A 23,642-nucleotide genomic window follows, 5' to 3' on the forward strand; every position below is an offset into this window, starting at 1 on the left:
TACCGCTTTACCGTGTTATAATATATAACAAGATTTATTATAAATATTTTGCTATTGTGAATGGCTCAACTGAAATGTTACTGTCATACGAAAATACCGAGCTTTGTGCTGAAGTCTTCATTATTATCTTCAATATTAATTAAAATGAACTATTCTAGAATGTTTCTTAACGCGGCTTTCAATAACTGGTATAGATTGTTTAATACTTTTCAACTCTTGACGAATAGAAAACAACTTAAAGATAAATCTTGTCCGAAGAAAGTTCATCTTATTTATAAAAACAAACGTAGATAGTTTACAAGATATTCTCTAGTTGTAAAGTTACAGTTAAAATTCCAAGTGGATATATAATGCTTTACATGCTAATTATCCGAAATGTTTTGACGCTATAACACTTTGGCTAGGGCAAAATTGTTTTCGCAATTCTACTCATTAAATTAGGTAGTTTTTAAGAGTCTCAAATGTGAGGTATGCCAAACAAGTTTTTTTAGTTTTTTACAATTAAAAAAATGTGCAGAAATTACCAAATGAGATTGGAAACTTCAAGTGATCAATGTTGCCCACTTTATGTAGCTTGTGATCTTCTAAAATAGCTTGTTAAATTTTTGGGGTTTCGAAAACCCTATTCTAGCGATAACGTAGAATCTGGCATCATCTGATATTTATTTTATTTTATTAAAGCTAACATAACAAACAAATTATTAGGGGTATTCTCTTGCTCTTGCAAAACCCGGTGCACGGTGCAAGCATTGCAAATTTACAACGGCACAACAACAAACACACGCAGAAAAATATTTGCAAGGGCTCCGAAATATGTCACAACAAAACCCATAGGGGTATTCTCTTGCTCTTGCAAGATTGCAGATTGCAAAAATACTACACCGAAATATACAAGGGCACGAGAGCACCCATTGCAAAATCTAGTGATATATGAGCGACTGATTCAGTCAATTTATTGTAAATGACTATTGTGCATGGCTATTGTGAATTGGCGCACTTTCTGCATACATTTTTAACAAAAAAAACTGTAACAAAACTTTATAATTTAAATAGAAATTATAAAATCTAATTAAAATTTACATTTCTTAACAATTTAACGACGTAATATGTCTTTATAGGGGTATTCTCTTGCTCTTGCAAAACCCGGTGCACGGTGCAAGCATTGCAAATTTACAACGGCACAACAACAAACACACGCAGAAAAATATTTGCAAGGGCTGTGAAATATGTCAGACCAAAACCCATGTATATTAGCGTGCAATGTCACGCAAAAATAAAATTGCAACCCTGTTGTAGTTGCCATTTTACATAAAGACATATTACGTCGTTAAACTGTTGAGAAAGGTAAATTTTAATTAGATTTTATAATTTCTATTTAAATTATAAAGTTTTGTTACAGTTTTTTTGTTAAAAATGCATGCAGAAGGTGCGCCAATTCACAATAGACATGCACAATAGTCATTTACAATAAATTGACTGAATCAGTCGCTCATATATCACTAGATTCTGCAATGGGTGCTCTCGTGCCCTTGTATATTTCGGTGTAGTATTTTTGCAATCTGCAATCTTGCAAGAGCAAGAGAATACCCCTATTATATTAACTATTGTACGCAGCACTAGCATCATAGGCTTTCGGCTGACTGGAGGGATAATAGTTGGGTTCATTAAAAGTTGAGCAGGATCATCATTGTTGATAGAGATTATATAAGCTGTCTTCCATATTGTCTTTTTTTTAAAAAGGCAGTCCAGATTAAGGCAATATGTTTTTATCGGAGATGTTGGTAACAAATATTCTTTTTCTTACATATTGACAATGTTGCTTAAATGAATACTTAGAGTCTAATTTTAAGCCTAGGAACTTAAAACTATCTGTACAGATTAAATTTATATTATTAACGGTAAGTGTGGGTGTATTACATTGATGTTTCTTACAAATATGTAATAACTTAGATTTAGAGGAAGAAATTGACGTGCCCGAAGAACCGAACCAAAGGAAAAAGAGGGAAAAGATTTTAGAAAAGGAAGACATAAACGGACAAATCGGAGGAATTAGAAAATAATACTAAATCAACAGCATAGTTTTGGTGACTGATATTAGGGATAAAATTGTACTGATTTTGAAGAGCAGATTCTAAGGCTATATCTTGCGGATATAGTAGATTGCCACGAGAATTGAGGAGAGAAATCGAAAAAGGAGGTTAAACTAGTGAACTATTGAAATAACTTAAAGTAAAAGATTAATTAGGAGGGGAATAGGCACAAATAATGATGAGTTTATAAAAGTTAGAGTTCGATGTATTTATAAGTATCCGTTCATATACCACTGAAGGATGGATAACATGGATAGAAAAATAAAGAAAAAATAATAATGTGAGGTTATGGGAATTTATTGTTCCATCAACGAGGGTGACGGAGATGAAGGGGAGGAGGAAGTTGGATGGGTGTTATGATCAAGAGGGGAGATGGCAAAAGATGCCAGGGGAGATAAGGAGTGTGAGGAGGGCGATGAGATGTGGTAAAGTGGAGAGAAAGATGGGGAGGGGGAAGAATCCAAGGATGGAGGGTATAGAAGAGGGGAGTTCTTTGAGGTTTCTGAAAGTTCTATATGATGCAATGGATTGTTGGTGGAGGATGAATCGTTGTTAGTTTTTGTTGTTGTTGCGTTATTATTGAGGTTAGAGTTTTTTGATATTGAGGTATTATCTTTGTTATTAGGATTTTTTGAATTTGTATTTATATCATTGTTAGTTTGCATTTTTGCCACGTTGGCGAAGGAGGAGGGGGATGGGGTGGAAGGAAATTGATTTTTATACATGGTAATGGCGTCACGCATGGTGCATTTGTGTATAGTTTTAATTTTTAATATTTCTTTCGATTGAATAAATTTAGGGCAAGCATTTGAGGACGAAGGGTGTTCACCTGCGCAGTTAGCGCAGTAAACTCTGGTGCAATCAGAAGGAGGAGAGTGGTTAGGAGGAAGGTTGCAAATGACACAGGAAGGAGTTTTTACGCAGTGTTTAGCGGTGTGTCCTAATAGCTGACAAGTTTTGCAGCGCATAGGATTAGGGTAATACGGACGGACATCAAGGGTTCTCCAGGCTACATCAATTCTGTTAGGAAGTGTATATTTATTGAATGTTAATAATACGGCACCAGTAGGTACACGAACGCCTTTAACTATTTTGTTAAACTTGTGGACTGCAGAGACACCTTGTTCCTTGAGACCTTCAATTATTTCATCGTCGCTAAGTTGGCAAATAAAGGGGGCATAAATTGTGCCCTTGACTGAGTTAAGGGTGCTGTGAAGAGCAACTTCAACAGCACCTGCACCGGGTAGATTTTTAGTAGAAAGGAATTTATCGGCAATTTTTTGATTTTTTACAAGGAGGAGTAGGCTGCCATCGCGAAGTGACGAGACGTTGTTAATATCTTTACTGATAGATTGAATACCTTTATAAGTCGCGAAGCAGGAGATGGAAGTGATGGGTTTACTGGCATCCCGCGACTTAATGACGAGGTATTTGGGGTCATCCTTCTTTGTAATGGGGAGTTCCGGAAATAGTTCCAACGTTGTTTGCTCAGGCTTTTTTCTTTTAGTCTTCTGGGCTGAGGATAATAGGGCAAACCTATTATCACCCAGATTATTGGCCCCAGGGGGCATTGTGAAAATATTACTTTTTATGTATGCAAAAATTTATAAATGTAGCACCAGTTAAAAATAAGAAATAAATACAGCGAGAAATTGACAGTAAAAAAGTTATTTGTGAAAAACTGTAAAGTAGCGTTATAACACAGACACCACTAGAATGACCGCGAGAGAAAAAGAAAAATGCGACCGTACGGTTTGACAACTCGGTTGCGACTGTCATCTGATATTAGTTTATTTGTGTTTTTAAATTATCACAAAAGCTTACGTACAGGTAAAGCAATTTTCGCGTGATTCATACGTAGTTAACATTTTTTACTGATTATACTATTATTTCTTTTATATGAATATTTATCCCTACGTATTAAAAATGTTTAATTCAAGACCGGCAAGTTTATTAAAGCCATCAAGTCCGATCGTACATCAAACGAGACCAACCATGACCAGTGCGGTAAGTTGCATCATGCATATACTTAGATACATTTGAAATTTTTAAATATTTGAAAATTTTCCTTAGGACAATTTTGAACCAAAAATATCTTTGGAAACACCCTTAGCGGATTATGAACGTCTCATGGAACAGCATGTCCAATCAGAAAATGTAGAAGATGATTATACGTTAGAGAATAATTATAAGAAAATAGCTACTCTCGCGAGAGAAACTGTGGACAAACTCCTTTTTGAAGGTAGTTCCATTACAAAGGAGGATCAGGAAAAAATCGCAAAGTTTTTAAACAAAATAAAAGAGGATGCATGCTTCTTTGACCCATACAGTTATAACGAATGGATAATTGTTGTGCGCGACAAGTTATTGAAAAATAATATGATTGACTTCTGGCGTGATCACATGGTCAAAAAAGAACTAGGTATTTGTTGGGCCAGAGATTCTGATTTATATGATGACATGGAAGACCCATCACCAAGAGAATTTTACAATTATGCTGGCTGCGTGGCACCTTTTGAACAAGTGGATAATTCTAGTTTGTCAAACTTTTTAAATGTGTCGACATCCGCTGTACTCCAAACACCAATTGCTCCCACTAATGCTGTAAGTTTTGTCTTAATAACTAAAACTTTTCCATTTTATGGTATATGTCCATTTGTTTCTCAGTTGAATTTTGAACCTGTGATTTCGTTGGAAACTCCACTGGCAGATTATGAGCGTCTAATGGAGGAAAATGTTCAATCAGAAAATATAAGAGATGATAACCTAATAGAGAGTAACTACAAGAAAATCGCCGCTGCTGCCCAAGATATTGTGTGGAAACTTCTTTTTGTACCTGGTTCCATTAAAAAAGAAGATCAATCAAAAATTGCTGAGTTGTTAAAAAAGATCAAAGAGGATGCGTGCTTTTATGACCCATTTACTTATAATGATTGGATAATCGGGGTACGGGACGAATTGATGCAACGCAATATGATTGATTTTTGGAGAGAGCACATTGTTGAAAAGGAACTAGGGCCTTGTTGGGCTAGAGATTCTGATTATTTTGATGATATGGAGGATCCGAAACCGAAAGAATTTTACAACTATGGAGGTTGTGAGGCTCCATTTGCTAAAGAAAACTAAACTTTGCTAAAAAAATGATGTCACAGTTATATCTAGCACAGATAAAATGATTCATGCATTAATAACTAAAGTCAACATCTGCGTCTCGAAATAATAATCATGTACTTTTCTTCTATTGTTACACTTGTGGCGAACAACAAATTGGTTACATATTTTTATATTTATTTACATTTGTTTTGCTGGCAAGTTTCGATTTATTTTCGATAAAAGAAAAAACAAAAAAAATTGGAGTTGCCAGTTTTTCACCAAGAAAATTTATAACACCTTAAATTATTTTTTACACAAATCTTCTAATTAAATAAAACTTATGTTCGCCATGTATCCCCTGTACATATAATTTCACATTTATATATTAATACATATAATAAGCACCTTAAATGTTTTCCAAAGAAATTATTTATATTTATATTATATTTGAAAATATTTATACATCTTACTAATAAATTATAATTGTGAATATTGCAAAACTCGTGATCTTTTTTTAACGTAGGGAGGTTGTGGGTTTCGGTTTCGGTTTAAATTTTTGAAAAAATTTTCAAGATATTTTACCTATACATAAGATATATGTTTTAATTGTAATGTACTTTTATTCTATAAACATGACTTACATTTTTATTTATCGTTTATCCGATATTATTTTCTATTCAAATCGATCTGAATCGATGTCATTCTATTATCGACTTCTGTGTCTGCTTGTACTAATTGTCAGCTGTAAAATTGTGGCGGCTAAATTTCACAACAAATCTAGACAAACAAATTTCTGTTTTTCAGTTTTTTAAAAAGCCAGCAAAATGGCATTCAATAAGGTAAATATAAAAAAAAAGGAATTATAATAACTGATTTTGTAAATTTTGACTGAAAATATTTTTTTATTACCATTAGGAATTTGTTGTAGCCGTACTAGATATTCGGCCGTGCGCCGATGAAAATTTGAAATTGAAATCGGTGAAATTAGTATCCGAAATTTTAAAAGAAAAAGTAAGCTACCATTAAAACATATGAAATCATTGAAATATAATTACATGTACATACATATATTTTAGATTTGTGCGGGAAAAAAAGATTTTGTTTCATTTGTGCTACTTGGTACTGAAAAAACTTCCAACGATGTCAATGAGCATGTTTTCCCAGATAGTTACAATAATATAACGCAATATCAGCAGCCACAATGTCCTACATGGCAACTGCTTTTGAATTTCTATAAATTTGTAAATGAGAATGCTTGTGATGATGGTGAATGGCTTGACGCGTTAGTTGTAGCAATGGAAGTTATAAAAAGAGGTGAAGAGTAAGTATAACTAATTGCCTCAAATCCAATATAGACATATGAAACGATTAAATTTATGCAGATGCTTCAAGTTCCAAAAATCCAGAATACTATTTTTCTACGATTTCAATGATGTTCGAAATTCTTATGATATGTTTGACGTTATCGCACAAAATGTGGCCCAAACAGAAGTCGAATTGGTCGTAATGTAGGTGTTTTTAATTTATCTTTGTACAACATGAATGTAAGCTTTACTTTTTCATTACGTTTCAATAGATCAGAGAATATACAATACATCGATAATCCAATTAGCGGCTTACCGAAAGCAATATTTCGAGATGGTAAAAAAAGCAAAAACCAACTTAAAAATGAGGACTACGCCTTACAATTGATAACCAATTGCAGTGTGAAGCTTTGTAATTTTGAAGAAGCTAAACGTTGTATATTCAAAATTACCAATAAACGTCCGTGGGTTTGGAATAGTAAACTAACTATTGGTTCAGAGATCAACATAAAAATATCTGGTGTTATTTATATGAAAGATGAAAGCAATATCAAATTAAAGAAGTGTTGGGGCCAAGATGATGAAATAGTTTCGCGTGAATGGAAATCTTTTGTACGTGGTTCAGAGATTGAGCCTACTGTGGAGGAACTCATTGATGGTTATATGTTGGGTTCCACACCAATACCCTATGATGAATCGTTGAAAGATGATAAGGAACGCTATGAGCCAGGCTTAAAGTTTGTTGGTTTTATAAAACGCAATTCTATACCGGAAGAGTACTTTTGTGGGGATTCGTTATACTGGATTGTGCATCAGAAAGGCATGAATGCTTCAGCGCAGAAATTGGATGCATTAGTACGGGCTATGACGAATTCCAATATGGCTATGCTTTGTTGCAAAGTGTTTAGCACTGCATTTAATAATCCAAAAATGGTAGTTCTTTTACCCAATAAGGTAATTAAAACTTTTTATTAATCATTTAAATATTGCAATGAAATATCTTTAGCAGCAAGCTTTCCATTATAAATTGTAATAACAATCAATTAATTTAACAGTTGAATGCCGACAGGCCCGCCTCCCTTACAATGGTCGAAATAGCCTATCATTCACAACATCAGTATTTCCAATTTCCGCGCCTTCGTACACAAAAAACGGAATGCACCAAAGAGCAATTTGCTGCCATAGATGATCTAATTGATTCAATGGACTTGACTATAAATACGAAAGTGTGTGATGAGCCACGTGACACCTATCACCCCGATCTGTTACCCTTCGAGTCATTGGCACACATTTATGAGCAAAATGTGTTGGATGTTTTGGAAAGAAAAATATTATCAAATGCTAGTGAAGACGATGAGCAATTTGCTGAAATGTTGGATGATAAAAATTTCGTAGAAATCTTCTGGAAAGTGCCTGAACTGCGTGAGAAGAACGCAAAGCGTGCAGCCAAAGTGGTAAAATCCTTATTTACGTTACAAGAAAACCAATCAGAAAGCAAAACAAACACAACTGCTAAGGTTAAATCTGAATTTAGTCATAGCGGTGCAAGCACTGCAACTGATAGCAGTTCTGCACTGAGTTTTGATACAGTTGGTGAGAATACCCCAGCTGAAGATTTTCGTCAACTAATAAACTGCATTGTTTTGAAAATCGAAAATCGTACAGAGCGTGATGCAAAATTTCAGGTTTATGCAAAGCAAATGCGCAATACTATTTGGTCATTACTATTCGAATCGAAGGAGAGTTTAAACTACGAAAAGTTGGAAGCATCGTTAGCAGTTTATCGTAAATACTGTTATGACTTCAACGCATTTGATGACTACAACAAGTGGATTAGCGAAATAAGAACTCGAGTTGTACAAAGCAAACTTCAACATTTCTGGCAAAAGGTTGTGGCTGATAAAGATTTGGGTCTTTGTTTTGTGAGTACGGATGCGGAGGAAACTAAGCAGGCGCTAAAGAAGTTCTATGAGTTACCTAGTGATTAAATATAGTAAATTAAAGAATTTGACTGGGTAAGAATAAATTGTTACTGTTTATGAAATCCATTTTATTTTATTCCGTTGTAAAGAATTAGTTACTTAATCTAATTTAAAAGTCATGGAACCACGTACATGCGCATCGAGTTGCTAACTCGACACAGATTCAAGCTGGATCATTAAAAATAATTATATATATGTATATATTTAAATATATATGTATATTCTTGTTTCACAAAGTTATTTCTCTTTTTAACTGTTAATTACAAAATTTAAGAATAATGTGATTGAAATTTAATTAACAAAAATATAAATGCAAATATTTGGTAAATTTTGTAAGTCTTTTATGAGCCTGTTAATACGAATGATCGAATTGTCGCATTTACTTTCTTAATTTGGGATCAACACGAAACAGTAAGGGAAGTTCTCTGTACTTTATCTTTTCTCTTTTCTTTTCTATTCTATTTTTTCGCTATAATCTCTATCGTTAATAATCAAATGTCCTTATGTCTTTATAAAGAAAACTACAAAATTCAATCAATCTTATTTTGGCGTTGTTTTTGCAGAGGTTGAAATAATCCTTGTATACAGTTACAATGAAAACATATAGTATATGCGGTATATATGAGGTATAAGTCACCAATAAGTTCGAAAACCTTGGTATTAGGTATATGGAGACAATGGAAGTATTGATCCGGTTTAACCCTTTCCAGACATGCTACTATCAGAAAGGGATTCTTTCCAAATATCAATTACATACTTCACATGTTGACCGATATTTTCGGTAAAAAGTTAACTAAAGGTCCCAGTACACATGGAGTATGCGGAATTATTATTCATTTTCACAGTGTATGTAGGGGTGCTTATGCAGTTTTTTCTGAGCGAATTTGGTTGTTTCAGTTTAAATAGTTCGGGAGATAAATACATTAAACCTTTTAGAGGGCGGGAGCAAGTCCATTTTTTTAGCCACAGGTGTCTCTTGCCAATATGACCCCCTGTGACAAATTACAACCCTGTATCTTAATTTAGTGTTTAGTTACTTTATAAGTTTTCATTTAATGGCGTTTTGTGAGTCTGACAGTGGTCCGATTACGCCCACTTACGAACTCCTCTTCCGTGTACCGAGTTTCATTGCGACATCTCACTTGTTACTCAAGTCACAGTTTGCACAGATTGATAGACTGACGGACAGACGGACGAACGGACAAGCAGTCACTCGGAATTCAAGTCGTCTCGTCATCCTCATACGAGGTGTGTACAAAAAGTATCGCGAATTTAGTGTTTTTTCAAAAATTATTTATTTATTCATGAATATCTATTTTGTCCCCTTCAAAGTAATCCGCATGAGATATTATACACTTGTGCCAACGGTTTTTCCAATCTTCGAAGCACTTCAAAAAATCATTTTTTTTTTATCTTCTTCAGCTCCTCATTCCATGCCGTCTTTATCTCGTCAAGAGAAGCGTAACGTCGTCCTTTCATGGGCCTCTTCAGTTTAGGGAAAAAGAAAAAGTCGCAGGGGGCCAGATCTGGGGAATACGGTGGCTGCGGCATCATTAGTGTGTTGTTTTTGGCCAAAAAGTCATGCACAACCAACGATGTGTGGGAGCAGGGGCGTTATCGTGTTGCAAAAGCCAATTTTTGTTCTTCCACAAATCCGGGCGTTTCTGGCGGATTGCTTCGCGCAAATTGCGCATAACTTGCAGGTAATATTCCTTATTAACCTGTGGCAAGAACTCATGATGCACCACGCCCCTGCAATCGAAGCAAACTGTCAGTTACGATTCGCGATACTTTTTGAACACACCTCGTATGTATAACTTTATATCTGACTCGATTAGCTTTAGGTGATATAAACAACCGTTAGGTTAACAAAACCTTTGTACCCTGTACCAACATGCTGCAAGTGTATAAAAATTTACTATGACACCTGTATACAACTTTCCTAAAATACTTTTGTAATGGAATTGCCGAGTTGACAACTCTTGGACGGATGTTAAGCCCAGTTAATTCCGGTCTCGTTAGAGAAGAAAATAAGTTGATAACATAACTGAAACAAACTCGTAGGAGAAAGAAGTTCATAATCAGCATTTTACTTTGAACGTCACAAAGTAGTAGGTGTTTGCTTCCGTTGGCAAAATTTTATGCTTCTTGTCAAGCGGCTAAACTTAATTGCTCTGCAATAGTCGTAAATATATGCTTATCTTGGAGAAATGTGTGCCATCCAGTGCGATTCTCAGAAATATGTACATACTAAAGGGCTGCATGAATACGCAAAAAACAAACTTTGAGTCACTGTCCAAAAATTTCAACTTGCACTCACTCACACAACGTAAAAATGAATTCTCATGTTTGGGTGAAATAAGGACCGAGTCTCATTAGTGAGAAGAACAACGAGTTCGCTCAACTCATAGCACTCTCACAAGTAACGATCCACTCTCTGTAGAATTGGTCTACCAAAGCATTTCATTCTGTTGGTGTGAATTAATTCTGTGCAAGAAGGATGTTGGATGAGTGAATGATGTTCGTGTGAATTAACAACTGTTAACTCGAGTTATTCTAGTTGCACGGCTAGAAAGAAGTATGTAAATACGCATAGATAATTACATACGAATATGGATAAAAAAAATGTTTCCAATATTCAATTTTATTGCAATTTTTCATAAAGTTTATTTAGGGATTAATAGATTTAACAAAATATTATAAAAAAAAAATATTTTAGAACTAAAACCTGTCCTTTGGAACAATTGAAAAAAAAAACTCTTTTTAAATCTATTCAACCTTGCCAAAAATTTCCCAAACCTTGCTTTTCCCAGCTCAATAACCACTGTATATTTCCCTTTCACTATATTATCCTTAATTTCATTAAGCTGCTGCCTTAGTACAGGCGTCGACTGGGTTGACGATGCAGATTCATCTAATGTTACCTATTTTTGTAAAACAGAGACACAGGTGTAAATTGTATTACAACATGGCAAATATTAGCAAACAATTGCACTGAATTTCGCGGTCAATTACTTACATCCATTATTTTTGATGAAAAATATGAAATATTAAAATAAAAATCTGCCAAAACTATTTTACCCCCTTTTATCTCCGTATACACAAAACAAATGACGAATTTAAAAATTTAATAAACTGTCTCGGTTAAGCGTCTACGGCCAGTACAATGCAGGCAAACTTGTTGTGGGGAAAACCCTTCCGTTTATCTTCTCTATTTGCTTGCTTAGCTGAACACTATGGGTGCACACTGTTCTGTTAACAGAATTAGAGAAACAATGAATTCACATAACAATAAGTGACGATCACACACTATTCCACTACTAAGCGAACGCTAACGCTTTGCATTCATTGCTGGTTGATGATATGAGTGTGAGTTGGGTTTGTTTATGAGATGAATGAGCTGAGTCTACCTGCTAGCGATAAACAACAACTCACAATGTCTTCTCTGTATCTGCATTCACATAATTCGAACTCAGCGTCGGCGCTGAACTCGAGTTATGAGATGAATTCATAAATTCTCTGTTGCATTCATAGCGTGAATTAATTCTTGCAACCCTTTAGTACATACATACATATAGTATGTATTCTACTTATTGCAGTTTTCTTCAAAAAATATTTCGTGTAGATTTTTTCACGAACACAATGCTAAGGACAGCAATAGCACCTTAGCGAGAAAAATAAAAGCATTGTTTGGGTTTAGTATAAAAATATATTCCCAAAGCGGGAATCGCTGAGGTTATGATACTTATATTACACTGTAAAAAAGTCTTATATTTTATTATACTGGATATATGTATGTGTTGTTTGTTTTTTTTTTACATATGTACATACATACATATGTATGTAAATTTTTTTACAAGAATCAAATATGGCGAGCAGAAAAGTAGCGTGTCGAAGACGCCTAATAATTCAGCTCAATGATTGCATGCAAAAAAGAATGGGCACATACACACATACTACATACCCAAGTACATAAGTATGTATGTATTTAGGTCTATGTGTGTTATGAGTTAGAAGCTGTTGTATCTTGGCTAAGCTAAGATAGATTTCTGCTTACACAGATGACTGTACGTTTGCTTAACACAGTTCTTGATGATCTTTGTGGCATGTTTTACCACTTATGGTTTTTAGTGCCTTAGGCTTGTTTACAAAGTTCAACGAACCTATTTCTAACATTAAGAACTACTTCATTGTTTGTTCTCGATTTTCTCGCTTTCTTCAATTTTCATACTCTCGAAACGTGTTGTAACAAAGTATAATAGTCTTTTGACCGAATGGTTGAATTGGGTCAAAATTAAGAGATTTTGAATCAAATTAAAAATGTCGGCGAGTCTTTAAAATGGGTATATAAAAGATCATCGTTTCCAGCTGAGCTGACTAAGCCATGTCTAGCTGTTTATTGATACATAACGTAGTTCCCCAGTTTTTTAAATGTCGAACTGAAATTTTGCATTCGTCTTTTTCTCCCCAAGACGGTGCTGATTTGTCAGAACCAACGATAACCATATAAACTGTTCGATCAAAGTCCAGTCCATGGTTGGAAAACTTTTATTTCACACAATACTTTCACGAACTTTGATACAGTTTATTGTCCAAAGCAACAGTACAATTTCAGTAATTTAAAATATACGATTACACCCGAACTTAGGACTTCCTTACTTGTTTCCCCGAATTTCGTTCTTCATTAGCATTACATTGTCAGCAAAATTATGGAATGTGTTTGTTATTTTGAAACCTTTACACAATGCATTAAATTAAAAAAATGTAAACGTAGCTGCCTCAGCTATAAAAAATCGAAATTTTTTGTCAGGAAATCAAAATTAGTTTTGCTGGTCATAATTTTTCAAACATATTGTATGTACCAAAGCAAAGTCAAGCGACGCATGAGCTAAATAACTTGCGGTTAATGAAAATGATAAATCTTTGATGTTTGCCAATACATTTAAACTAATATTCATACATACAGAATATCAAGTACGCGGTGTGCATTGTTGTAGACCTATGACGTTGCTTAATTCAAATTTTTCTCAGCATTTCATTTCTCTGATCATTGAAATAAACATTAAAATTTAATAGTGAGTGAAAATATAGGGAGTGTGGATTTAAAATAATATTTATTTAAAAACGTAAACGATAAAAAATCAACAATAATTTGGGTTAGTAATATATGCATATATACAATTGTTGCTATAGAAACAATATATACAAAATTATATACATACTTAGCAGATAGAATTCATTACGAGCAGTTGTTCAAATGTTAAACCTTTATCTCCAGCGCATATTTACTACGTACATACATACATTTGTACCTGCATATACATACATATCTAGTTATACAGTTGTTGGCACAAATTTGTTGATTAGTTTAACTTAATATAGTTTTCGATTTTCATTCTTACTTTCGACGTATGTATCATCGGTACCATGGTAAATATGTATGTACGTACATACATAACAACGAAAACGTTGAAAAGTCAAAATTATAAACATAATATCATTTTACTAATTAGTCATAGGAATTTGCACACGAATTATTTGTATAATATACCCTATACAAAGTTTGTAACCTCTAGAAGCAGCGTCGGAGACCCTATAAAATATATACATAATGATCCGCATGAGTAGCTGAGTATTTGACGAGGTACTTTCACGAAATTTGGCGTGGATTGTTTTCCAAGTGAATGGTGCTTACAGGTATGGCTGACTTTTTACTAAAAATATTGGCCTATCTGTGATATACTTATGACGAAACTAATTCGGCGAAACTTTCAGTTGACTTTATACTACATGTATATCGCGCAATGTGGAAGGTATTGCCCCGACTTTCATCTTGTTAAGTTGCAAGGGTATGAAATGTTCGGTTACACCTGAATTTAGCAGCTCCTTACTTGTTATTTCTGTTTTGGTCAATATAATTTTTTATTGATAACGAGTTTGGAGAGAGTTGGGGATGATAGGGAATTGCTAGAATTTACAAGAAAACAATTTTTAATATTTTTAATTAATGTTCAAGGTTTAGCATATTTTTAAGGTAATTTTGGAAAGTATTTTGTAAAGCGCGTACAAATTTATATACAATATACAATAGGATTTTCCTTATTTCCCAAGCTGATTTTTTGGAAACGCTCTCTGAAGTTTCAGTTCCAAAGAAAGACACCAAGTTAAACAAGCTCTTTATATTAAATTTAAACCTAACGAAATTTTATTTCTTTACTCATGTAAATAACATGAGAATTTTAGATTTTATATACAGGTCAAAGTTCGGCCACACGATCAAATGGAAAGTTTGCATATATGTACATATGTAAGTATGTATGTATGTATGTATGTTATAGAGCTTCATCTATGCTAAGTGACCATAAGAAGCAACATGATTGCGAGAAAAAAACAACTAATGTTGTTTTAATTACAGAAATATATACAGTTATAGTTTGTTTATGAATATGCATAAAAATTTCACACTAAAAAGTAACGCTAACGTATTTACTGTGTCATCGTTGGCCATAAATTTCTTTGCAAAGAAGTTACAACTTTTCGTAGAACAGACTAAAACTAAGTTGCTATGCTTAGCTGCATACTTACATAGTCAGCCTTTCATTATGTTTACATCGCTATGAAAGTGTCATCGCTACTACTAAAGGGTGATTTTTTAAGAGCTTGATAACTTTTTAAAAAAAAAAAACGCATAAAATTTGCAAAATCTCATCGGTTCTTTATTTGAAACGTTAGATTGGTTCATGACATTTACTTTTTGAAGATAATTTCATTTAAATGTTGACCGCGGCTGCGTCTTAGGTGGTCCATTCGGAAAGTCCAATTTTGGGCAACTTTTTCGAGCATTTCGGCCGGAATAGCCCGAATTTCTTCGGAAATGTTGTCTTCCAAAGCTGGAATAGTTGCTGGCTTATTTCTGTAGACTTTAGACTTGACGTAGCCCCACAAAAAATAGTCTAAAGGCGTTAAATCGCATGATCTTGGTGGCCAACTTACGGGTCCATTTCTTGAGATGAATTGTTGTCCGAAGTTTTCCCTCAAAATGGCCATAGAATCGCGAGCTGTGTGGCATGTAGCGCCATCTTGTTGAAACCACATGTCAACCAAGTTCAGTTCTTCCATTTTTGGCAACAAAAAGTTTGTTAGCATCGAACGATAGCGATCGCCATTCACCGTAACGTTGCGTCCAACAGCATCTTTGAAAAAATACGGTCCAATGATTCCACCAGCGTACAAACCACACCAAACAGTGCATTTTTCGGGATGCATGGGCAGTTCTTGAACGGCTTCTGGTTGCTCTTCACCCCAAATGCGGCAATTTTGCTTATTTACGTAGCCATTCAACCAGAAATGAGCCTCATCGCTGAACAAAATTTGTCGATAAAAAAGAAAAGAACCGAACACTGATTTTGGTAATAAAATTCAATGATTTGCAAGCGTTGCTCGTTAGTAAGTCTATTCATGATGAAATGTCAAAGCATACTGAGCATCTTTCTCTTTGACACCATGTCTGAAATCCCACGTGATCTGTCAAATACTAATGCATGAAAATCCTAACCTCAAAAAAATCACCCGTTACATACATATGTATGTACTACGTATTTATAGAACTTACCTTCTTCTTCTAAAAACCAGTTTAAAACATTTTACATATTTTAAAGACACGCGTTGGGATTGTAATACCGTTAGGTACAAGCAAAAGCAAATTTTTGGTTGCGCGACATAAAATTAATGTTTTTTTATTAATACAAGTACAATATAACATAAAAAAGGCACAAAATCAAGAAAAAAATGTAAATAAATTTGAGCTTAACACATAATCTAAAAAACATTGTTACTTATAACTAAATTCAAAGTACATACGCATTTATATAAAAAATAAGTTGGTTTAGCTACCAAAATTTTCCAATATAAAAAGATAACGGATCTAAAAGAAACCACTTTCAATCGTATGACATGAGCACTGATTAAGTAAAAAGTTTACATTAACAAAAGAAATGTAGTTAATTTTCTGGCAATATTACTAAGGAAGTTCAAATAAATTTGTCGCTAGTAGCTACATATATTACTATATGATTTACAATCATAAAATTGGTATTTAGAGATAGGAATATAAATAATTTAATAATAATAAAAAAATAATTAAGTTAAAAAATATTGACACTTTCAAAGTATAATTTTAAAACTTTTAAAACACATGTAGGGTATATAAACGTACATAAATATATGGTATAATATTATTTTGTATAATTTTCTAATTATTGTTAAAAAACAACCCTTACTGGCTTAATAACGACTGATAATATTCCGATAATATTTTCCACGCTTCCGGCACCATGAATCCATTAGGCGGTAATTGTCCCGTTCTGGCTAATGTACGCATTTTGGTACCTGATATAAACTCGAATTCGTCTTTACGGCTTGGATCAAAGAAAGCCATGCGTGAATTGCTTTTGTCATATGCAGCTACTCGGAAGGGTAATATTTCTATAGTGTCCAAACCAGGTGCCATTTTTAGCACTCGTGCGCCGTGTGTCGCATCAAAAAGATTGCCATCAGGGTAAAGTGTTTTATTGGGATGTGGTACACCTGCTGGGTCCCGACCAACAATGTAAAAATTTGCCCCTGCATTCATTCTTGCTTTAGCATGCCATTGTACTTCAGTTGGCCCAGCGTACATCATTGGTGAGGGGAAAATCGCTAATACAGTGTCTTCTGCTTTCAAAACTCCAGAATCAAGTACTGCTTGGTGTTGAGCAATTCTTACGGGCAAGGGGACATCATCATCTTTTGTCCAACCGCCAAGGGGGTGCAGCAATAAAACTGGTTTCTTAAATCCTCTTTCAATTAATTGCCGTTTCGTATCTTGCATTAGTAGTGCGTGACCATTATGAATTGGATTTCTTAATTGAAATGCAAAGATTGCGTCCGCTCCCATTTCTTTGAATTTTGCTCGCAGTTCGTTTGGTGTTAATCTGTATTGATCTAAACCATCATTCCAACGTATACGTTCTAAAACTTCCAAGTCGCCGCCGACCAAATAGTCTCCACCCTGAGCAATAATCTTGATATATGGATGGTCTTCATGACTTGTGCCAAATTGGCGTGATACTCTCTCCTCCTTACGTTGATAATAAAACTCTGGCTTACGCATAATTGCCACCGGGTTGCCTTTATATGTAAGCGCCACAGACGACACGCCATCTAGTTTATTTTTTATGTCCTCTGTCACTGCCAAAACAATTGGAACTGACTGATTTTTACGAGTTGTGGCGTCGTCAGTAGCAATTGAATTGAAATGTAATGTCTGCAAAAAAATATCTTCTCTCATAAAGCCTTTTAGCGGATGTGCCCATCCTTCCGATAGGACTTGCACCCACTGCAGATCTACATCGGTTAATGGGATCGAATGTAATGATTTCGCTTCATGCAGAAGTGATTCTTTTAGTTTTGGTTCTACAAACAGTTCTTCGATTTCATTTGAATTTGCCTTACATTTTGGAATTATACCCTCTTCTTGCAGAAGATTTATCACTAACTGTGTAGATTCTTTTATAGTAAATCCGGCAGTGTTAATAACAAGCTCAGGTTGTACAGGTTTTTCATAATCCTGTGTTATTCCAGTGAATCCCTTTATTACACCTTCTCGTGCTTTCTTATAAAGACCCTTGACATCACGAGACTCGCATACCGACAATGGAGTATCCACAAATACTTCGTAAAATTTTAAATCGGCTTCTTTATGAATTTTTCTAACTAAATCGCGATCTTCAGCAAACGGTGAAACAAAACTGCAAATCGCAATCACTCCACTGTCAGCAAATAATTTTGCCACCTCCCCGACCCTTCGTATGTTTTCTTGACGATCAGCTGGTGTAAAACCCAAATTTTTATTTAATCCCGTGCGTATGTTGTCACCATCAAGTCCATATGCTGGAATGCCACGTAATACTAGATAAGCTTCTAACTCAAATGCAATGGATGTTTTGCCAGCGCCGCTCAGACCAGTGAGCCAAATGGTACATCCTCGAAAGCCACGACATAAACCTAAGCTATTGCCTCTGAGCTCTCTTGTTACATTGTGTTTTTGTTCAGAAACATTTGTTGCAACTTGAAGGCACGTCTTTTGTTTTTTCTTTGAAGATTCTTCGCCCATTATGGAAATATGTATGTTTAAGAAATTTAGTTAGACCAATTTATTGCCAATAGCAAAACAAACACCGTCTTTTTATTTCAACTTTTGTATATTATCAGCATTAAATCAAACGAACTTAGTGTACTATTAACCGGTAAGAATACACGTTAATATTCATTAACTAATCGAATATTACTGGCAGAGAACTGTCATATCTTTTATTGATAAGGCACAATCTTTAAAAAAATTTCTCCCTTCAGCTGGACAATTTAACAACTTTTGACAGCTCAAAATTAGCTCTCAATGTTGCCAGATATAATTAATAGTAATAGCGAAATTTATCAGGTGACCGAGAAAGTGATGATTTATGTCTTGGACAAAAAACCTGCAGCTTTTCGCTGGTTGAAATTGTAAAGCTTTTATTTAGCGCTATCTGTTGGCAAAAGCAAGAAACTAATTTCAGTGTTGTTAGAATATGAGAATTAAATAATTTAAAAGTTGTGTGAGTACCGATAAAAAATATCGATTATTATTGGATTATTGTTGGCATCATGATTGGAATACTACTTTTTTTTAACTAGTAGAGATTTAACTTCGGAGAGTGAGTTATTTATCCGATGTTCTTCCCATACGTAGACAGAATTTGTTTTCATTCACGCCAATAGTTCTAAAGGAGATGTTAGTTCAGTAGAAATCTAGTTTTGTAGACTTCAGAGATCTTCTCTTCTAAACTCATGACCATTCTACTGGGCAGAACTGAATAAATGATGTTGGAAAAGGCCAAAAGTCTCATGAGAAATTAAATTTAATAAGACATGTCTTCTTTTTCGCTTCTTTTGTTGGAATTTACCATTCCAAAATACATACGAGTATATACTACAACTGCTGCAGGCTTCAATATGTCCATTTCCTTTGTGTTATCAATCAGTTTATCTCTTAACACGTACATTCCCAAGATCAAGTGAATTGTGGGTACTTTAAAATCATAAATTGATTGAAAACCTTCGCCACTGACAAACATTCCCGCAGTACTGGCCGAAAGTGTGAAAAATATCGACTCACTTGCATACATTTAGGCGCATTGTTGTAGAGGTGTTCGAAACAAGTTTATTACTATGTATGTGTGCGTTTCCTATTTAACGGTTTTTGTGGGCGCTGATACATGTGTTTGTGTATGAGTTGAAGGGGTGGTGTTACATTTTGAGCGGATTGTAAGAAAATATGGCATGAATAACTGCGCGTTGAGCTGGCGAGGATGTTAGTGGCATGAACACAAATATTTCTTTTTTCACTATGCAAAGGTAACCGGCAATAATGTATGAGCGAACGGTGGTACATACATACACTGCTGCAACTTATACTCACACTCTCACTCTTACAGGCATAGAGCGAAAGGTAATAAAAAATGAAATATTGCCGCTATTCGGCATGCCATGAAAATCGGATAACATATTTTATGCGAAAAAATATTATTTATGGCGCACAGAGGGAGCAACATTTCATACTCGTGGGCGCCAATGTGCACACCATCGCCAACCGGAACAACAACAACAAGGTAATAATAACAAAGGCAGCAAAAAAAAAAAATCAGCTTACTCATGCTCTCAAGTAGGAAAGCGGCATTTTGTTGGCTAGCATGCTCTTTTCGAGTTTGGCGGTTTCCTTACTTCTCTCACTTCTTTCTGTTTGCTCACTTGGCGATTTCCCACTCTTTTTTCTTTCGATTTCGTTGGGCATTCGCAGATTCTGGCGTGGAACTTTTATACTTGTTTGGATGTCTTAGGAAAATGTAACTTACTGTAAACACATACTAGTATATCTTTCAGCCAACAGTCAATAGACACTAAGAAGATCGTTTTTCGCCCCAAACCACTCAAACCAAGTTCTTACTTAAGGCCTTATAAGCGCTCATTTCATCTCTAATCCTTTGAAAAGTATAATTAAGAAGAAAAAAAATTTTGAATTCAATTCTCTCCCTTTTACATATGATTTCCACAAGCTAGAGTTGAAGTGAATTTACAATCAGTGAAACTATTCGCCACAGACAGGAACAGGTATTATTCACATGGTAGCACCATGAGTTTGTTCCTCCTGGACAAACCGTCAATGCCAAGTTTTATGTGGAAATCCTCAAGAGACTCAAACGACGACTAACTAACCAGGGCCGGCATTCCAACGCTTCTACAGCCGCCCTACAGCCCAGATGTGGCCTCTCCGGACTGTTTTTGTTTCCTTGTTTGACAGGAAAGCATTCTGAGACGACAGATTTCAGCAGCATGTACCTCAGCTTTCAAGCCCATTCCAGAGAATGCTTTCTGTGACGCCTTTAATGTTTGGAAATCGCGATGGCAGCGCTGCAAAAGGATCCTATTTTGAATTGTAACGTTTGGTGCAATTATTTTTTTTAAATCGGCTCAGTCCTATTACTTTCCGGTTAGAGTTCTTACTGGCACCGTTGGAATATCGGAAAGATCAGGGAAAACCATTTTAAAAAATCTGCTGGGCCTAAGAAAAATTAAAGCACGACTGGTTTCAAAATCAATAGACTTCTTCGAAAAACAGCGTCACGTTAACTTCTGTGAAATAATGGTTTCCGACTACCAGGACGTCATGAAATGTATTATTACCAACGATGAGTCTTAGATCTATCCTCATGACCCGGAAACAGACGATAAATCGGCCGAACATCGCAGCAAAGGTGACCCGAGGTGAAAAAACCACGTCAAAACAGGTCAAAAATCAAGCCTATGTTGACAGTTTTCTTCGATTATCGAGGTGTGCTGTACTTCGCAATCCTCCCAATCGGTCAAACTGGCAACAATGAATACTATTTGAGTGTTGTCCGCCGTCTGCGCGAAACTATTTGTAAAAGAGACCGGGATTAGGGGCTGACAACTCTAGGTTTTTGCACCATGATCATGTAGCGTCGCATATTGCATCGATTCTTCGTGAGTTTTTCGTCAAATTTTCGACTAATATCCTGGCGCTACGAGCGTATTCGCCTGACTTATCTCCGTGTGACTTCTGGCTATTTAACAACTGCTTCGGTGAAACCGTTTTGAGTAATTAAAGGCAGTAAACGTGTCTTGGCGCCTAGGCAGATTATTTTAAGGGGGACGACATAGATTTTGAAGAATGAACTTTAAAATTATGAATAAAGTCTTACTATTTTTTGCCTATAGTAGTACATATGTGGCATTTATAAGCAGTTGTAGCTTATCCAAAAAATTATTTATTAAAGGACCTATACTGCTTTTTTCTAGATCATAATAAATTATGCAATATTTTAGTAAATTACACCACTGTGCTCGCCAACGATCATTCAAGCATAGATGCAGAAATGCATACAATTTCCAAGTCAATACTGATCTCAAAGTCTTCTATGCGTGTACACATACATATGTACATATGTCTCGAACTTAAGACCGCATTTATTCTGCTTTTTGCCTGCTGTAACGTTTATTGCTTAGTTTGTGTGCGGTTTTTGCCACATTCCTGCCACCATTTGTGGCAGTTGTCTGTAACTTACTTACAACGCTTACATTTGTTCATTCACATATACACATGTATTTGTTGTTACTTGCTGGATATTTCTTGTAAACTTTTTCACTATGTTTCCACATAATGAATCGCAAGCCAAATAGACGGACCAGTCAACAGCTCAAGCTTCACCAGCGTTTCTCACTCATACATACACACAAAGCCATACATATGTGTATGTACACATTTATATGTATATGCGTGCTTTGTTTGGTTGTCGTATGAACATTGTAGCAATTTGTTAGCAATTACTTGCCAATGATTTCGTTTGCATATATTCAATAATACGGATTAGGTTGAGCACAAAATTTGTTAATTGTTCACCTCGTTTACATGTTACGAACACTTTTTGTGCGATCCGACTATTACTAGTATATAATGGATAAGTATTTTGTTGTTGGTTCATTTAACAATACAAAACGCTTGTTAGTTAATTTAGCGCACAAAGTTAGCAAGCGCTAAACTCTATGCTAATCATTCGGTGTTCTAGAAAAGTGTAAATGTGGTGAATATAGCCTGTTTACATACACACATATGTACATACTCGTCTACATAATATATTAATATACAGTTAATACCATAAGTGCGCTAAAATATTTTTGTAAATAAAAAGTGAAATTTTTTTTCCAATTTTTAATTTTGTTTATATACAAGGAAGGTAGGGCTGCTTTTGGGTACCGAAGATTATGTACACTCTCAAAATGGTCTCCTAAATCTCTTGTTCCTAGCAGTCATTGTACTATAAGGAGTGAAAAGTACTTAACATAAGTAACTGTAATAGTCCAATCGGTTGAAAAACAAATAGCCGTTTTACCCTCGACAGGGTATACTAAGGGGTATGGCCACTGCAGCGGGCACCAAATCATGTGCAGATTCATTATTTCGCAAAGTTAATGAACCACTTATCAAGCTCGAAGCTCAAGCTGATGAAAAATTTGTTTTTGGGTTAATTTTGCTGACTATAATAAAGAAATCGGGCGATGTCACATTAATCATTTTATTTAAGCGCGCCATGGAGGGACATTTAGCATCCATAACTCTCGACTTCGGAAAAAGTAAAAAAAAACGTCATTAGTCTACAAGAGATTACCCATAAAAGTACGTCCGGAAATTGGAAAGTCTTGACCTCTTCAATCAACAACTTACTAGATATTCATCAAGAGCCAGATTTTGGTTAAGACCCGTGAAAAGAGGATCGACACACACCACGTCTTAGTCGATTTCAAAACTGCTTTTGACACACGAAAAGGAGCTGCATTTATGCCGGAGCTGCGGTATGCCCGAAAAACTAATGTGGCTGTGTAAACTGACCTTGAGCAATACCAAAAGCTTCATCAGGATCGGGAAGAACCTGCTGGAGAAAATAATTCGAGCTCCAAAGCTGAATAAAGACAATAATCTATAAGAGTGTACAGGTGCTGGCGTACGCCGATGATATTGATATCATTGGCCTCAACAACAGCGCCATTAGTTCTGTTTTCTCTAGAGTGGACAAGGAAGC

The 23,642-nt window shown here is 35.2% G+C and overlaps 3 protein-coding genes across 6 annotated transcripts; 2 read left to right on the top strand and 1 right to left on the bottom strand.

Annotated features, from left to right (window-relative positions):
* The first annotated feature begins 135 nt into the window (after positions 1–135).
* LOC105233394 (uncharacterized) lies at positions 136–5,683 on the top strand. 3 transcript variants are annotated; one of them, XM_049461960.1, is made up of 5 exons: positions 634–651; positions 3,866–3,920; positions 4,031–4,097; positions 4,164–4,694; positions 4,758–5,683. In XM_049461960.1, exons 3-5 carry the CDS (start codon positions 4,086–4,088, stop codon positions 5,214–5,216), a joined length of 1,002 nt encoding a protein of 333 aa, XP_049317917.1. In that variant the 5' UTR covers positions 634–651; positions 3,866–3,920; positions 4,031–4,085; the 3' UTR covers positions 5,217–5,683. The 3 variants fall into 3 exon arrangements, with proteins under 3 accessions (XP_049317919.1, XP_049317917.1, XP_011213777.2); XM_049461962.1 differs by lacking the exons at positions 634–651; positions 3,866–3,920 and adding an exon at positions 136–188; XM_011215475.4 differs by lacking the exon at positions 634–651 and having other exon boundaries at positions 3,903–4,097.
* A 182-nt stretch (positions 5,684–5,865) lies between these two features.
* LOC105233393 (uncharacterized) lies at positions 5,866–8,797 on the top strand. Of its 2 annotated transcripts, XM_049461752.1 has the most exons (7): positions 5,866–6,022; positions 6,099–6,194; positions 6,260–6,504; positions 6,566–6,691; positions 6,760–7,441; positions 7,543–8,502; positions 8,586–8,797. In XM_049461752.1, the coding sequence occupies exons 1-6, from the start codon at positions 6,008–6,010 to the stop codon at positions 8,473–8,475; spliced, it is 2,097 nt and encodes a 698-aa protein (XP_049317709.1). In that variant the 5' UTR covers positions 5,866–6,007; the 3' UTR covers positions 8,476–8,502; positions 8,586–8,797. The 2 variants fall into 2 exon arrangements, with proteins under 2 accessions (XP_049317709.1, XP_011213774.2); XM_011215472.4 differs by having other exon boundaries at positions 7,543–8,797.
* Positions 8,798–16,563: 7,766 nt separating this feature from the next.
* Positions 16,564–18,871, bottom strand: LOC105233392 (bifunctional 3'-phosphoadenosine 5'-phosphosulfate synthase). The gene has a single exon (XM_011215470.4). The coding sequence runs from the start codon at positions 18,620–18,622 to the stop codon at positions 16,745–16,747; it is 1,878 nt and encodes a 625-aa protein (XP_011213772.2). The 5' UTR covers positions 18,623–18,871; the 3' UTR covers positions 16,564–16,744.
* Between the last annotated feature and the right edge of the window lie 4,771 nt (positions 18,872–23,642).

The sequence above is a fragment of the Bactrocera dorsalis genome, chromosome 1 (genome assembly GCF_023373825.1).
Source record: "Bactrocera dorsalis isolate Fly_Bdor chromosome 1, ASM2337382v1, whole genome shotgun sequence".
NCBI lineage: Eukaryota > Metazoa > Arthropoda > Insecta > Diptera > Tephritidae > Bactrocera > Bactrocera dorsalis.

Excerpts from the sequence above, each read along its gene's own strand:
- LOC105233394 (XM_011215475.4), top strand. The coding sequence starts at position 3,990 with ATGAATATTTATCCCTACGTATTAAAAATGTTTAATTCAAGACCGGCA. Across the intron at positions 4,098-4,163 it reads GACCAACCATGACCAGTGCG|GACAATTTTGAACCAAAAAT; the intron begins GTAAGTTGCATC and ends AATTTTCCTTAG. Across the intron at positions 4,695-4,757 it reads CAATTGCTCCCACTAATGCT|TTGAATTTTGAACCTGTGAT; the intron begins GTAAGTTTTGTC and ends TTTGTTTCTCAG.
- LOC105233392 (XM_011215470.4), bottom strand. The coding sequence starts at position 18,622 with ATGGGCGAAGAATCTTCAAAGAAAAAACAAAAGACGTGCCTTCAAGTT.
- LOC105233393 (XM_011215472.4), top strand. Across the intron at positions 6,195-6,259 it reads CCGAAATTTTAAAAGAAAAA|ATTTGTGCGGGAAAAAAAGA; the intron begins GTAAGCTACCAT and ends CATATATTTTAG. Across the intron at positions 6,692-6,759 it reads GAAGTCGAATTGGTCGTAAT|ATCAGAGAATATACAATACA; the intron begins GTAGGTGTTTTT and ends ACGTTTCAATAG.